Source organism: Nilaparvata lugens, chromosome 7 (genome assembly GCF_014356525.2).
Source record: "Nilaparvata lugens isolate BPH chromosome 7, ASM1435652v1, whole genome shotgun sequence".
In the NCBI taxonomy this organism is placed as follows: domain Eukaryota; kingdom Metazoa; phylum Arthropoda; class Insecta; order Hemiptera; family Delphacidae; genus Nilaparvata; species Nilaparvata lugens.
In genome coordinates this window covers 29,345,002-29,361,419 of record NC_052510.1, presented here as the reverse complement: position 1 = coordinate 29,361,419, position 16,418 = coordinate 29,345,002, and the positions used below count along the sequence as shown (strand labels likewise).

Below are 16,418 nucleotides of genomic sequence, written 5' to 3'. Positions count from 1 at the left end.
TAATTCATTATAAATCTGAAACCAAAGTAATAATCAATTTGAAAATATTGTTAACCGCGGTAGAGGTGGTAGATTACATGATTTTGATTCATTCCAGTTTTGTCAAGAAACTTATCAATATGCAAAAGGTGATGAGCTACATAACTTACCATAACACACACATTTCTTGAATCTCTACCCTATTTTACGGCAAAATTTGAATGCCTTGAGTAAATATGGAGAATATTATAATAATTGAAATTTTTGTTCGAAAAAAGATTAATCCCTTCACATTTCCTGAATATCCTAGATTCTTCGGAAAAAGTTCCCATAAATGATGGGGTTTTATTTGAGTTTTTTTATTGGTAGCAACTATATTCCACTGGCACTTGGATAATATGAATCTATGATTAATAATTGATTCACTTGGAATATCATATTATAATATTACTTGATTAAGAACATACTTGATGATTGGAAAAAAATATGGAAGATGCAAATTGAATATTCACAAACTCTTTTACAATAATAATTATCCTCCAATCCTGATTTATTACCAGTGAACTGGATGTTACTAGTGAATTGGAGTTACTTTGTTACTATTGAACTAAGATAATAATGTTTTATATATCAAGTTGAAAAAATTTAAATTGAAATAACAAATGTTTGGGAGAGCAACACGCTTAACCAAGAACTCTCAAATTATAGTATAAATCGCTAATGAATTGTCCTGAATTCAACTGATTGAAACTATTATAATGCACCTTGAGATTATAAAAAAATTATGTCTAGGTTGGATTTTGCACGTGACATTCAGCTACGGTATCAAGCATTCAAATTAGTATCAGAAGAAGGACTAATTCTTGGCAATGATTGATTCAAAGAGAAACATGAACTAATAATGCAAATTTGGGACAATAACATAGAATGCATTCAATAGGTTAAGCTGGAAATTACAAACATCTCACCTATTTTCTACCTTACGGAGCTAATATTTGTATTAATCTTCTTCCATTATAATAAGAGAGAGTAGGGTTGTGTTTTTTCGCATCAAAACATGTCGACTTGTGAATTGCATACTGGAAAAAGGGAATGATTTAGATCTCAAAATTCTGCACATAGATTCTAAAAATATCAATCTCCTGCAACTCGAAGCCAAAATTTGAATTTTCCTTCTAAATATTTCTTAATTAATGTTCAAATTCCATTCATGCGACATGAAGTTTCATATGGCGGTTGTTACAAGACATTCAATTTTGATCAGAACCGTGGCGTAGTGGAAAAGCACTCGGCTTCGGAGTGAATGTTTCTTGAATCGAATCCCGACTGTTCCAATTTTTATGTTCTTAATTTTTCCCTCGAAACGTATTACTGTAAATGATTTTTTGAAGGGAATTGTATTCATTACGTGAACTTGGATTTCATCTATTATTTAATGTGAAATTTTGCAACCAGTACAAATGAAATGAACATGGGTTTCATGCTGTATCATTGGAATTCATAAGAAAAACATGAATGGATCATGATAAAATTAGTAATAATTTATATTCAGTTACTTATAATGTATTATTTTATTAGACACAAATTCGGAGTGAAACGAATATTGTATCAAGTATTATGTATTCTTCAGTTATCTATACTATAATAAAGGAACTGGCTTATACGCGTACGGGATATGTTTGACGCATCATCACGTCTCAACTACTAGACTGATTAACTTGAAATTTTGCATACATATTCTTAATTAACCGATTTCAATTCTTCAATACTTCATCACGTCAAGTTTTCAGTTTGTCAAGTTTTAAAATGGACCCTTGCGGAGCACGGGTTACCTGCTAATATTCTAAAATTGTAATTGATATTACTATCTATATATATAAAAGCGAAATGGCACTCACTGACTGACTGACTGACTGACTGACTGACTGACTCACTCACTCGCATAACTAAAAATCTATCGGACCAAAAACGTTCCAATTTGGTAGGTATGTTCAGTTGGCCCTTTAGAGGCGCACTAAGAAATCTTTTGGCAATATTTTAACTCTAAGGGTTTTTTAAGGGTTTGAAGTTCGTCTTTTAGCATGTATATTCTTATTCTCCCAATCTCTTAATTATAATTGAAATTTCCATATCATATGTTACTATAGAACTATAATCTAGATAGAGTACCTCTTCGAAACAGTTGTTAACTGGCATGTTAACAGTTGATATGGCGAGCGAAGCGAGCCTGACGGCTAGTATGTTATAATTTAGGAGTGTTAAAGTATTGGCCAAGATTAAATATTAATTTCTTTACTCTATGGTATTGATCACAGTATGGTATTGAACATTCGTGAAGAAATGCACGGAATTATTCTGGAATAAGTGAATCTATAATATTCTACATTCCAAATTCCTCCGGCTTTCTGATGATTAGTTGTGTCCATGACAGTAAATGCACGGTAATCTATTCTATAACTTGAAGTTCAGCGCAGGCAGAGATAAGTATCATAACTGCGGTCGTTACATTGCTTCAGCATTTGTTAGTAATGAGAGGGAAATGTTACAAATTCCGAACCTTCTAGCGTACAGTTGGTCCAATTTGAAGAACTTTTTCTATAGCTCGTTTCTTGTGATAAGTAAATTGCTACCGCTATTACAGTGTATAATGTGATTGGAATTTCAGCTATCTGCCAGGGAATGCGCTACAAATTCAGTTATTCAACACACATTTCACAGTGATTTTGTTATTTCAAAGTTATTTTAGTTATTCTGATTCACACTGCATACGAACTTATTGTACAGCACGTAGCCATCGTTCGTGGTTAAGTGGTAGAGTGTATATTACTGTAACAACATCGCCATCTCCGAAAAACGTCATTCGATTCTATCCCACTGGATGCGTTAATGTAGCCTAAATGTAAAACATATTCCAGTAAGTAAATGGTTTCGAGTCCACAAATGCAAAATGCAACATTCGATCCAGCAAGAATACGGATTCAAGCATGAAAAAAAATCATATTAATCTAATTGATCAAGCGAAGTGAGGTCTAAGATTCAAGTCGACGGTTTGGCATTTCTCTTATTGTTTAAATGCGCACTTACGGGGAAACGCGGTAATAGATTTTCATGAAATTTGACAGGTATGTAACTTTTTAAATTGCACGTCGACGTATAAAAAAGGTTTTTGGAAATTATGCATTTCAAGGATAATATAAAAGGAAAAAGGAGCCTCCTTCATACGTCAAAATTAGAGTAAAAATCTGGTGTGGTGCACTCACACTACTTTCCTTGCCGTTATGAAAATTGATCACGTGACGCTAGTGTTAACGCGCATAAGAGTCTACTATTCAAAGATTTGAGCCAGCTGGTGACAGGATAATAACGCTGGAGACACACGATGTATGCTATCTCTCCGTAGTGAATGATTCAATAGAATCAACAGTTGCCAACAGTTTGCAATTGAATAATAACATTTTCTCGAATTTCGAGCTTATTTTCAATTTTAGGTGAAAATGTTACTGTACATTAATTGTAGAGATTCTCATGCTCAATCTTTTCCACTTGATTTTTTTTGTTTAAATTGTATCTGAAGCCTGATAATTGGGAATCTAAAATCAAATTTTGCATAGATGAGGCAGAGCTCCTGAAATTTTTACAGATATGGGACTCGTGGCAGTTGATAGAGCTTATCAATGACTAATTTGGGTATAAATTTAATCGAAATCGTTGGAGCCGTTTTCGAGAAAATCGCGGAAAACCCTGTTTTTGACAACATTTTCGTCATTTTAGCCGCCATCTTGAATTGCATTTGATCGAAATTGTTCGTGTCGGATCCTTATACTGTAAGGACCTTAAGTTCCAAATTTCAAGTCATTCCGCTAAATGGGAGATGAGATATCGTGTACACAGACGCAAATACACTCATTCACACACACACACTCACTCACTCACTCACACACACACACACTCACTCACTCACACACACACACACACACACACACACACACACACACACACACACACACACACACCACACACACACACACACACCACACACACACACACACACACACACACACACACCACACACACACACACACACCACACACACACACACACACACACAACACACACACACACACACACACACACACACACACACACACACACACACACACACACACACACACACACACACCACACACACACACACACACACACACACACCACACACACACACACACACACACACACACCACACACACACACACACACACACACACACACACACACACACACCAACACCCAAAAACCACTTTTTTGGACTCAGGGGACCTTGAAACGTATAGAAATTAAGAAATTGGGGTACCTTAATTTTTTTCGGAAAGCAATACTTTCCTTACCTATGGTAATAGGGCAAGGAAAGTAAAAATCAGACTAGAATCTATACTTATAAAATTCTTATCTCACTGACTCACTGACTCACTGATCACGATTTCTGGAAAACTACTGGATGGATTGCAACAAAACTTAGAATATAGCTTCCTTATACGAACTAGGTGCTCACTGAGAAATCTTTTGGCGATATTTCAACTCTAAGGCTGGTTTTTAAGGGTTTTAAGTTCGCCTTTTAGCATGTATATTCTTCTTCTCCCTATCTCTTAATTATAATTGAAATGTCCATATCATATGTTACTATAGAACTATAATCTAGAGAGAGTACCTATTCGAAACAGTTGATAACTGGCGACCAATAAATAATTTTGTCAGGTTGGCATTAAGTTGAGATTATTTCATTAGGTTGGCACCAAGTTGAAGAATTAATTAAAATGCATTTATCGAGAACAAATTGATTGGGCACTGCTGCTTCAATCAGAGCTATTCCTGAGAGTATAGATAATTTTTATTTTTCATAAAACAAACTTTCATGACGGGAGTTGCTTCTATCAATTGATCCTATTCTATTAAGACTAATTTTGTTTGTATATCCGACAGATCGCGAAAACTGCTTAAAGGGGTATTTTAAAAGCTTCAGAAGTGTCCGTTGTGGAATCTGTTTGTGAAGAATGAGGAAATTCGGCCAAATTTCAACTTGGGCGAAAGAAAGGGGTTATTTATTGAAACGGCCAAATAACTGTTTTTGCTTTTTCTAATGTGAAAATATCTTGCATAGAAGTAAGGCGCTTTTCCCATGAATCAATTATTCCGAAACATTGATTGTTTTACCAAAGAAAATATAAGGTAGCTTTTGATAAAAATATTGGAGAATATGTATAACAGTTCGTTGACTGTCAGTATTCCTCATTAATAGCATCAATGCAAACAATGCTGAAACAATCTTACCATAATCTGGTTACTTTAGATCAGATGAAGAAAATAATGTCGATGATCGCTACTGTTCAACTTTTCATTGCGGCAAATTCAAATTTTCCCACGATTTCAATTTGTCGAATTTCAGTTAGTCCAGTTTTCAGCTTGTCGAGTTCTCATTTCAACTCGGACTAAACTGTTTTGTCGGTTCTAGATCGCTTCGACTTTGTCTCGAACTTGAAAACTGCGATCTCGAGCCGGCAAACACACATTTTCCACCCTAGGTGCGAAACATATTATCACTATGGTCAAAATAAGAATTTTTGAAACCTCAAATCACATTGTACGCATTCAATTGTAAAGTATTTTACAATTTTATTTTGTAATACTGGATGCTTTGTATTTTGGTGCAGCTATTCTTGTTCCTAGTTTTGAGTGGATGCTATTTCGACTAGAGTTGCGTTCGCATCAGATCACGCCAAAATGCATGAGCACTCACGTCTATTGCCAAACATTTTTGAATACATATTATCGTGTTTATAGAATAAACGTAATAGAATTCTATATTATCGTGTGTTCCCTTCTCGTATATATAAATATTTATACAATTGATTTTTGCACGAAAACGCATGCATTGTGTGAGCGCAGCCTTTACAGTACAGCGGAAAACTAGTAGAGTTACTTTTCTTCAACCGAAATCAGTTATCTAACACATACTTGCGGTGATAAAAAAAGTAGACTGAAATTCAAGTTTGTAGTGAATTCTAAATACGAAGACGACATTCATTCATAATTCTGTTTCCTAGTCAGGATTGAAACCGGTTGCTTGAATATCTTCATTTCTTCTTCGGTTCATCGGCATTTGATATTTAAATTAATTAACCTCCTCTTCTCGCACAGCCTTGAAGTTTGAACAAAACAGCACTTCCCGTTTGACTTCACTGTGAACTTGACTCTTTAACAGATCCCCACTAAATTAACGTATTTCCCAATTCCCATATCTAATTTCATTATACTATAAACAGCTATGCAATATACCGGTTAATCATTCATGTATTCACTCATATAATGTTAACCATTTTTTAATGATATTCTTTCAGCATTAATAATGAATGAAGATATCCTTTCATTCATATTTATTTGAGATTCTTTCAGTCTGTAATGATTGTTTTCAACTCTGAACAAGAAAGCATAATGGGTTTAAAGATGTATATTTTGAAAAGAGACAATAGGCTCCTTATCTGGTGAGAATGTTTTGCAATTTTTTTTCACTTCCACTACAAAGTTCATCTTCAATCCTACGAATATTAGAATATGTTGAGCATACGTCGTCTATTAGTTATTTTTTCTATATATCATGCGATACTTTTTTAGTACTGTATTTGGTCTTTGGAACATTATTTAATTTGAAGAACTCTAAATGTATTAATTTTTCAACAGCCCTACAGTAACTTTACATTACTCAAAGTTTGTACAAAGGTTCATCGATGAAAATTAGTGAAACCTTCTTAATTCTCTCATCTTAGGCCTATCTAAGACAAATCTCCAAGACATCGGGAGATTTACCTAATTACCATCTTGTACCAGAATCGGCTATGCATAAGTAAGGAGCAAACAAGTGGATCGATCAGTGGATATGTGATTCATGAACTGTTTGAATAGTCTTCTATAGTCTACTACCAAGTTCATTATCTATTATGAACTACTAGATATTTCTATAATATTTGGTGTGTGATTTTCTGGCACTCATTACAATGCCAAAATGTATTATTGTTGAACAAGATTGATTGATTCCAGTTCCATACTTCTGCTTAATTCCTCCAGAAAGTCAAGTTTCCCAATTGAAAATGATGGAGTAATAAATTGAATGGTAATTTCAAGCTTCACTTACTGTAAAAAAACTACCCGCCCGCTCATTTCACTAATGCTACGAGTGCATAAGGCTTGAATGAATAGAAATCTCAAGATTACATTTACGTTTCAATCTCATTATCATTACCAAATTCTCGAGCGATTGACCTCAAAATACTCTTGTCTCCATCAGAAACCTACAAACCAATTTATGGATATAGTTCAAGATTTCTCATTAACACTTGAAGCTTGTTCAAATATCTCGGCAATAATTACAAACTAGAATATTAGGTGTCTTGCCAGTGTCTATAACAAATATTACTGAATAAATTTGCCTCAACTTCACGAATTTAATTCACGTATCCAAAGTAATTTACTGTAACAAATTCAGAGCAGTAGGTTGTTTGAATGCAACCTGTTTAGTCCACATTTGGAGCATTAGCCTCAGACTGAGCAATAACCAGTCAAAAGCCGGTAGGATTGGGAAAGCAGGCTGATAGAAGAACATGGTGTCTCTTATAAGTGAAATGACTAACTTCCCCCGCGAATTCAGCTGAATTTCCATGTGACCACTCACCACTCACCACTCACCACTGGTTGCTTACTCCAACTTACAAAATTTGTTCCACTTTGATGGAAATCCCAACCAAAACCATGGAATTATGCTAAATCAACATAATGTATTGAAATAATATTCCCCCAAAGGTGAGCTATTAAAGGCAGAACTACCTTCGAGTTGATTTAGTGACAAAACGACGTGTAAAATCACATGAACTGCATGTAATATTCAAATAAGATCCGATAATACGTATATGGTATATTTGTAAGAGTATTATTTTACAATATAATATAGGTATTGTGCTGTACTGAACTATCAACTGAGAAATATAGCTGTTCATGTTGAATTTGATCAATATAGTGTCACTGAATGTAAATTATTGACTGAAACAGGATTAAGAGAAGTAATATGAGGTGAAGTGGTGATTTATTATGACCTGGGCAATCATGATGAACTACGGTAATACAGTTTTTGTGTTAGTATTTTACACCGTATTTGGAATTGGAATGCATCGCTTCAAATACACTGGTATTTATTAAATCAGGCTTGAGGCATCAATACAGAACCCAGTAGCGGGCATGTGAATCCAATTACAAGTATGAGATTAGCGGCATTGAACATTCTCAGTTTATTTCAAGATTATAATAAAATAAAGCCAAATTCATGATCAAGAAATAATGTAGATTATTTGAAATTTCCTCAGATTCCTTACTTTGGGCTTGTAAGGATACGCATTTATGCAGAAATGTGTTCCATTTAAAAATTGCTATAACAATCGCATATAAAGAAATAGCAGCACAGTGATACGAGAGAAAAGGTTTCAAATATAATAGTGAGTTGCGAGGAAATTGAGTCCAACATGGAATTCAGAAACAAGGGAATCACATTATTCACAAAATTTGATAAAATCACTTCACTCATATGGGCTACTTTATTCAAGTAAGAACAATATAACAATTTAAAGTTTAAAGTTACTTTAAATAAAAAGGTAATACAAGTTTTATATTGTTTTTATTAATCTTGAAATTTGATACTCTTTGAAGAGAATTCAGTTCATTACTGATGAATTAGAAATAATTTACATGAATGAAATTCTATGAATTCTGAATAAGGGTAAATATTTTTATAAGGAAAATGTAATGAAAATTCTTCGACAATCACAACATAAACAGACATTAACTTAACTCTCTAAATAATGGATTGAAGAGAACCATATAATTATGATAATAATGAGTTGGTAAACTTTGATTCCTACCTGAAGGCCATCGAAATGCATATAATACATTTATTTGTTTATTTATTTATTCATTTACAATGCAAATAACACTAATGTAATAACATTGAAAGATAAAATAATAAGGTAGTCTTTGTGCTATTTTTCTTCCAAATTTATAGATGACAAAATCCAAGATAAGGTTAGAATTTCACGGGTAGAATTTTTATAAAATTTTGGTCCAAAATAAACATTAAAACTATAAATTTTGAATTTAGATGGCTTAAATTGATAAATTAATTAGAAATATTTCACGCAATTACCACTTTTAACGAATAATATTGAGTTATTTAAGAAATTTGGAACTATTCAAGAAACACAAACTCGTAAACACTGAAGTAGTTAAAACTCCATTCATCGCAGAGCATTAGCCAACGCTTGAATGATCGTCAGACAATCTCAAACTGCAGTCACCTTTCATCAATCAAGACCAAATGAAAACATTATACTTCTAACGACCTTCCAGCATAGTTTAGAAACTACAACAATAGTCAACTATACATCCATTAAACACTAAAAAAAATTCAGGCGCCACTCGTCAAGTCGCCTGCTCAATACGAATGCTGAAATTTTATAATGAGGTGTAATTCGTACAAGGACATGTATTACTAGAGTAACTCATTACAGTCTCTGTACAGTAGGTGATTCCATTCATCGATCACTTTCATCCAATATTGATCATCATTCAACTATATTGAAAGCTGGTGATCGTATATTTTTGAATTTTATTGAATAACAAATTTAATGTGGAATAATTCGTACAAGGACAATAATTACTGGAGAAAATTATTTTAGCCTCTGTACAGAAGGGAGGCCTACTTTCATTCATTGATCACTTTCATTGACTATCGATTAGAATTGAGCGTTATTGAATACCGATGATGCATGGCAACACATCAAGCACCTGATGATCTACACTTTTTGGAGCGATGTTGTAATAATGGTAATAATAATGTTTGGGCTATTAAGTGTGACCTCAGGCAAGCAGTGGAAAGTGAGGAGAGCAGAGGGGTAGCCAGTAGGTTGTTGAGCCTGTTTCGCCTACTGACTGAGTGACCCAGGACATCAGAGAGCGAAAGCCGATATGGACACAACACACGTGCGATAAAGAAAGACGAGATCTCAAGATAGGTTAGTATGTGTAACAAAAATAAACACAAGTTTGTTAAAAATTTGAACCAGTAGCCCTGAGGGTGTTGACAAGTGAAAGGCGCCGACTCCCCTCCCATCATTAGGCCCAGTTTGGTCATTGCCAGCACCACCAACCGACACTTTTCTTCATCCCCGGTTCCACCAAAGCCTCAGGGCCAATTACGTTCAAAACTCATCTAGAGCGTGTTCAAATTTCAATGTATAAATACTAGCGTCGACTAGTCAACAGCATCAGTTCAGCTCGATCCTCTCTTTTGGATAAGATCCGCAGCTACATCACAACTCACCACCAGAAATGGCTTCCTACCAGGTATATACTGTGGTTTACTCTTCGAAATTTGTGAAAAGTTCTCAAAGTGACATCAGCTTACCAAATCGCGAGTGTTATAGGAACCGGCGTTGGAAAGTTCAAGTGTTTCAAAAAATATAATCAATATAGGAAGTGATAAAGTGACTACTCTTAACTAATAGGTCAACTCTTCAACTTCAGTGTACGGTGAAACTTATCTCAACGATTGGATTCAGTTTCATTTCAATTTGACAAGACAGAGTCAAGTTCTTATTCCACCTGATCTTGGGATCTTATGATCCCATTGACATGGAGGCAGGATGAGGCCCATCTGATAGTAGTCTCGTCAGAGTAGCCTACGCCTGGATCGGTGGTACTTCTTGGTTTTGAGAAAAAGTCTGAGTTCAGGTTGTGACTCATTCATGTAATTTAATGAGTTCTGAATCCAATAGAAGATTTTGTAGCATTACACCGCAGTGAGGTTTGACCTATAAGTGTGAGAGGAGTTCTACTTATCGCTGAATCCTGAACTGAAAGATTTAGGGTGGGAATAAGTAGGAGAAACTGGGCTTCTGGAATAGGAAGATTGGTAAAAGTAGTGGGTGACGTTTCTCATTCCTGGAGAATTATTTCCCAAGAGTTTCATACTTGCTTCGTTGCGGGACAAACTGTACCTTTTCCGATTATTTTACAATTCGAGCTATTTCAATTTCATTGCACTATCATTAGAATTTGATCGTGGGATCTGAAGTAGGAGAGAACATTTCTTGTACATAAATAACGAATATACAATCTCAGACAAAAAAAGAATGCAATATCATTGAAACCTTCTTCAAATGCACCAACAAATAGAAATTAATCTGACTTTATCTGGGGACATACCTTTCAAATGACTTCTCAATTAGAACTACGGATTGGATAAATTGATAGACTCACTCAATACATTTTAAGTCACATAGATTCTCCATTCTCCTATCACTTTTTTAGATGTTTCCGGTGAACTTCAACTTGCACTCTTCAATAACAATTATTGTAAAAATCATTCCCCAACTCTTCTGCTGAAGCTCAATAATTTCGGGGAAATTCTACAAAGTTGGTATATGTGCAGAAGACTTCATCTACTTTAGCCTCTTGGTGATTTACTAATTCGAGCTACCTACGAAAAGGGAAAGGAATTTTCAATTGAGACTCGTGAGCTGAATCACTTTGAGAACATTTCATAATTCATCAACTTGATTTTGTATTCAATTCATATCTGATTAGGCACTAAGCACTTGTTATTCAAGTAGAATCTACTCTACTTCAGCTAGATAGAAATATTGAGTTATTTGCATGAATCTATTTGAATAATGTAATGCATTCTGATTAATTTTCTAAATGCAAATAATAGAGTATACTCGAGTCCCTACTATCCAACTATCTATTGAACCATAGTAGCATACCGTACAAACTTACCACATGTTGGTGCAATTTGTACTGGAGTAATAGACTGTACTGTATTTGAAAAATTGTGAGCCAAGAACAGAAGGTCAATAATAATAATAACATGTTCTACGAATGAAATTGTATGGTATAGCGAACGAAAAACTTAATTAACGTCATTCTCTCATTCCATATTCATCCAAAACTTTACATTTCAAGTTACATTGCAGACTTTTTAATTTTCAATTTATGAGCTTTACAAAGTGACTCACCATTTCCTCCACTAGAAAGTTGACTTAGAATGTGTGGAGAACGTCTTCGCCTCAACCCGTTGCAAACGACAAGGTCGGCCGCCTGATCAGATGCTTCCAATTGAAACTTGTTCTTGCCGACGGAAGTTCAAGGCTCTTCCAGTTGTAAATATTCATTTACAATTCAAACATTCGCGAAGAAAGTGTTATATAACTGGATTGGAACGATTCATTCACATTTGAATACCAGATACTCTCAATTCTATAGTAGAGTTCGTATTGAATTCCTTTCTCTCTGGTATAATCATCTCACTCAGATCTTCTTCAATTTGACCTCGATATGAGAGCTATTTTTCTTCTTGAATACTCCTCTTATTATTTTAATATTCATTCATGAAATTCATGGCTGTTTGACAAGGATAGGATGATAAGATAAGCTAGCCTCATCGCTACCTTCAAAACACATTTCTAAACTTCGCCTGAACTCCGATCATTGTCGACCAGAATGACTCCTTCAACACAAAATATGATGAAGAATAATATTCACCAGTGTATACTAGCACAAAGTCCTTGCTTGTGAGAATAAGAATTATTCTTAACTTGATTTAATTTGCTAATTTATTGATCAGTTCACTATGAATATGCAATCCAAAAGAACAAACCAGATGTTAATAATAATACTGAGGGTGATGCCCACATAAGCTCTTGGGCTTGTGCGTGGGTAATGAGTGAGAAGGATGATGGTGAGAGATGACGGCTACTTTTCAGGTAATCGGATCCGACGGGTTATCGTCTCCTCCGAAAGGGGGAGAAGTGTTTGTGATTGTGAATGTGCTACGGTCAAAAACTTTTGCCCCGGTCAGGACTCTAGCTCGGCTTTTCTTGATTATTAGCCAGGCGCGTTATCACTTACTCCAACGAGCCACCCGTTCTATGAATATCTAGAACAAATACAGAACAGTCACAATACTAATAATAATATTGAAAATGAAGATCGATTAAAAGAGCTCTTCCCAATTATTTTATTACTCATTTGAATTGGTTCCAAATTATTTCTCAATTTTTTCACATAGCCTAATTCTTGCCCTACTACAAAAGGTATATTCCAAATTGATTCCCTGATAAGTATTATATTATTCTATGTTCTTTGCTCAACTATCATGTATAATATTCCTGAATCTGAAAAATGTATCCTATTATTATTGCAGATCGCTTTCGTAGCCCTTATGATGGCAGTCCAGGCTCTGGCCCAATACCACCAGGCTCCAGCATACCACCAGGCACCAGCATACCACCACGAGGAGGAGTACTACGCTCCCCCCAAGTACGAGTTCGAGTACGCCGTGAAGGACGACCACACCTACGACATCAAGTCGCAGAAGGAGAGCCGCGAGGGTGACTACGTCAAGGGATACTACAGCCTTCTCCAGCCCGATGGCAAGACCAGGATTGTCGAGTACACCTCCGACAAGAAGACCGGATTCCTCGCCAACGTGAGATACGAGGGAGAAGGCAAGCCCTATGCTCCCGCCCCCAAGTACGCTGCCGCCCCCTCATATTCTGCCCCATCATACTCTGCGCCATCATACTCTGCCCCTAAGTACGCTGCTGCCCCCTCATATTCTGCACCCAAGTATGCCGCTGCCCCATCTTACTCTGCCCCCTCATACTCCGCCCCCAAGTACGCTTCATCCGGCTACTCATCAGCCTCCATCTCCACCCCCCACTTCACCTACAAGCACTAATCACTATCATACCAAAAATGATCTTACTCACTGTAAATATCATCTTCAACACAAAAGTACCTCTCCTTATCTTATTTATTAGATACATTTTGTATTTTTGTAATAAAAATTGTTAAAAAAATTTCTGTTTTGTTTTTCAACATCAAATCTGCCACTTGTACGAGTGTATTCCCTTCTCTACTAATCTCATAACATATAACGTGCAAAACAATAAGTACAATACTGTTTTCAGTGATATTGTAAAATTGTTCAATAATGGAATAGTGCCCTGTTCTATTCAAATAATTCTTTTTGCACACGATTTCAGATATTTAACATAAAAAATAATACCGAGGAACAAGAGAATACATACGTATTTTTACTTTCCTTGCCCTACTACCATAGGTAAGGAAAGTATTGCTTTCCAAAAAAATTAAGGTACCCCAATTTCAAGTTTTCTATACGTTTCAAGGTATGTTTGTGAACACCATAACTCCATTCCTAATATTAACCGATTGGCTTGAAATTGTAAACTCAAGGTCCTTGTAACATGAGGATCCGACAATAAGAAATTCAATAAAATTCGATTCAAGATATTAACCGATTGACTTGAAATTGTAAACTCAAGGTCCTTGTAACATGAGGATCAGACAATAAGAAATTCAATAAAATTCGATTCAAGATGGCGAAAAAAATGGCGGATAATTACTAAAAAACCATGTATTTCACGATTTTCTCGAAAATGGCTCTAACGATTTTCTTCAAATTTATACCATGGATAGCTATTTATAAGCCCTATCAACTGACATGAATCTCATTCCTGGGAAAATCGCAGGAGCTCCGTAATATTCTTGAGAAAAATGGCGGATACTCACTAAAAAACCACCGGCATGTTTTTCACGGTTTTCTCGAAAATGGCTTTAACGATTTTCTTCAAATTCATATCATGGATAGCTATTTATAAGCCCTATCAACTGACATGAGTCTCCTTTCTGGGAAGCCGATGGGGGGTCCACGCCATCCTTGAGAAATGGACTTAGTAACCTCCTCGTGCATGAGGTAGGTAGGTAGCGCAGTTCTTAAAAGAACACGTAGTCGAGATATTTCATGTGTAGAACAGCTATTTTACGACTTTAAAAAAATGGCGAATAAAAAAAATCATTGAATTTCACAATTCACACAAAGAAAAAGTTCTCTGAAAACAATTATATATATTATAGAAGTCTACAGAAGTCTGATCGTAGTTTCAAATATGAGCAAGGAAAGTTGTGTGAGTGTACCCCACCAGATTTTTTACTATTCAATCATGAAACGATAAATTAGGCCTTGCGCCTAACGGTGCGACTGTTTTACAACTACCGTTGCAAAACAACGTGCAACTGTTCTGCAACATTGACAAAGATATTATCGCATGTATTTAGCAAACGATGCAACTGTATTTGACGATCTGCAACCAGCTTACAACCAGTTTGCAACTAGTTTGCAACAGTCACACCGTGTGCGCTGGGCCGGCCATAGTCACATCTAGTGTATACTTCGTGCAAGTTATTTATTGTGCAAGTTATTTATTTCTTGTAAAGCTTTCTGTATTTTGTTTTTTTGCAAATAAATTATTCATTAATTCATTCTCACAGTGGAAGTTCGACTCTCGATGGAGAAATAACAATTTTTAATGATGTTTTATCAGTGGATTTGGAATGAGAAATACCTTGCCTTTTTCAAGAGAGCGCATTCTACAACCCACTCACTTCATTAAAGGCACTTTAATCCAGGAGTCATTTTGCATCTACATATAATTTGAGTTCATCATGAAACATTCGAGGGTCAAAATAATTATTGTTGTTCTTAGTAGGGGTGCTCTATAGTGAGTTTTCTCAAAAACGGCTTTAACGATTTTCTTCAAATTTATATCATGGATAGCTATTTATAAGCCCTATCAACTGACATGAGTCTCATTTCTGGGAAAATTGCAGGAGTTCCGTAATATTCTTGAGAAAAATGGCGGATAATTACTAAAAAACCATGTTTTTCACGATTTTCTCAAAAATAACTTGACCGATTTTTTTCAAATTCATACCCTGTATAGTTATTTATCAGCTCTATCAACTGGCATGAGTCTCCTTTCTGAGAAACCGATGGGGGGTCCACGCCATCCTTGAGAAATGGACTTAGTAACCTCCTCGTGCATGAGGTAGGTAGGTAGCGCAGTTCTTAAAAGAACACATAGTCGAGATATTTCATGTGTAGAACAGCTATTTTACGACTTTAAAAAAATGAAGAATAAAAAAAATCATTGAATTTCACAATTCACACAAAGAAAAAGTTCTCTGAAAACAATTATATATATTATAGAAGTCTACAGAAGTCTGATCGTAGTTTCAAATATGAGCAAGGAAAGTTGTGTGAGTGTACCCCACCAGATTTTTTACTATTCAATCATGAAACGATAAATTAGGCCTTGCGCCTAACGGTGCGACTGTTTTACAACTACCGTTGCAAAACAACGTGCAACTGTTCTGCAACATTGACAAAGATATTATTGCATGTATTTAGCAAACGGTGCAACTGTATTTGACGATCTCCAACCAGCTTACAACTAGTTTGCAACTAGTAAAACAGTCACACC

The 16,418-nt window shown here is 35.4% G+C and overlaps 1 protein-coding gene across 1 annotated transcript in view; it reads left to right on the top strand.

Moving 5' to 3' along the window:
* Nucleotides 1-13,934, top strand: part of LOC111046236 (cuticle protein) — a 29,705-nt gene extending 15,771 nt beyond the window's left edge. The window contains exons 4-5 of the mRNA XM_039431897.1: nt 10,370-10,416; nt 13,277-13,934. Of these exons, the coding sequence (XP_039287831.1) occupies nt 10,370-10,416; nt 13,277-13,813 (584 nt within the window). The 3' untranslated portion in view covers nt 13,814-13,934. The remainder of the gene's footprint in view (nt 1-10,369; nt 10,417-13,276) is intronic.
* Nucleotides 13,935-16,418: the final 2,484 nt, after the last annotated feature.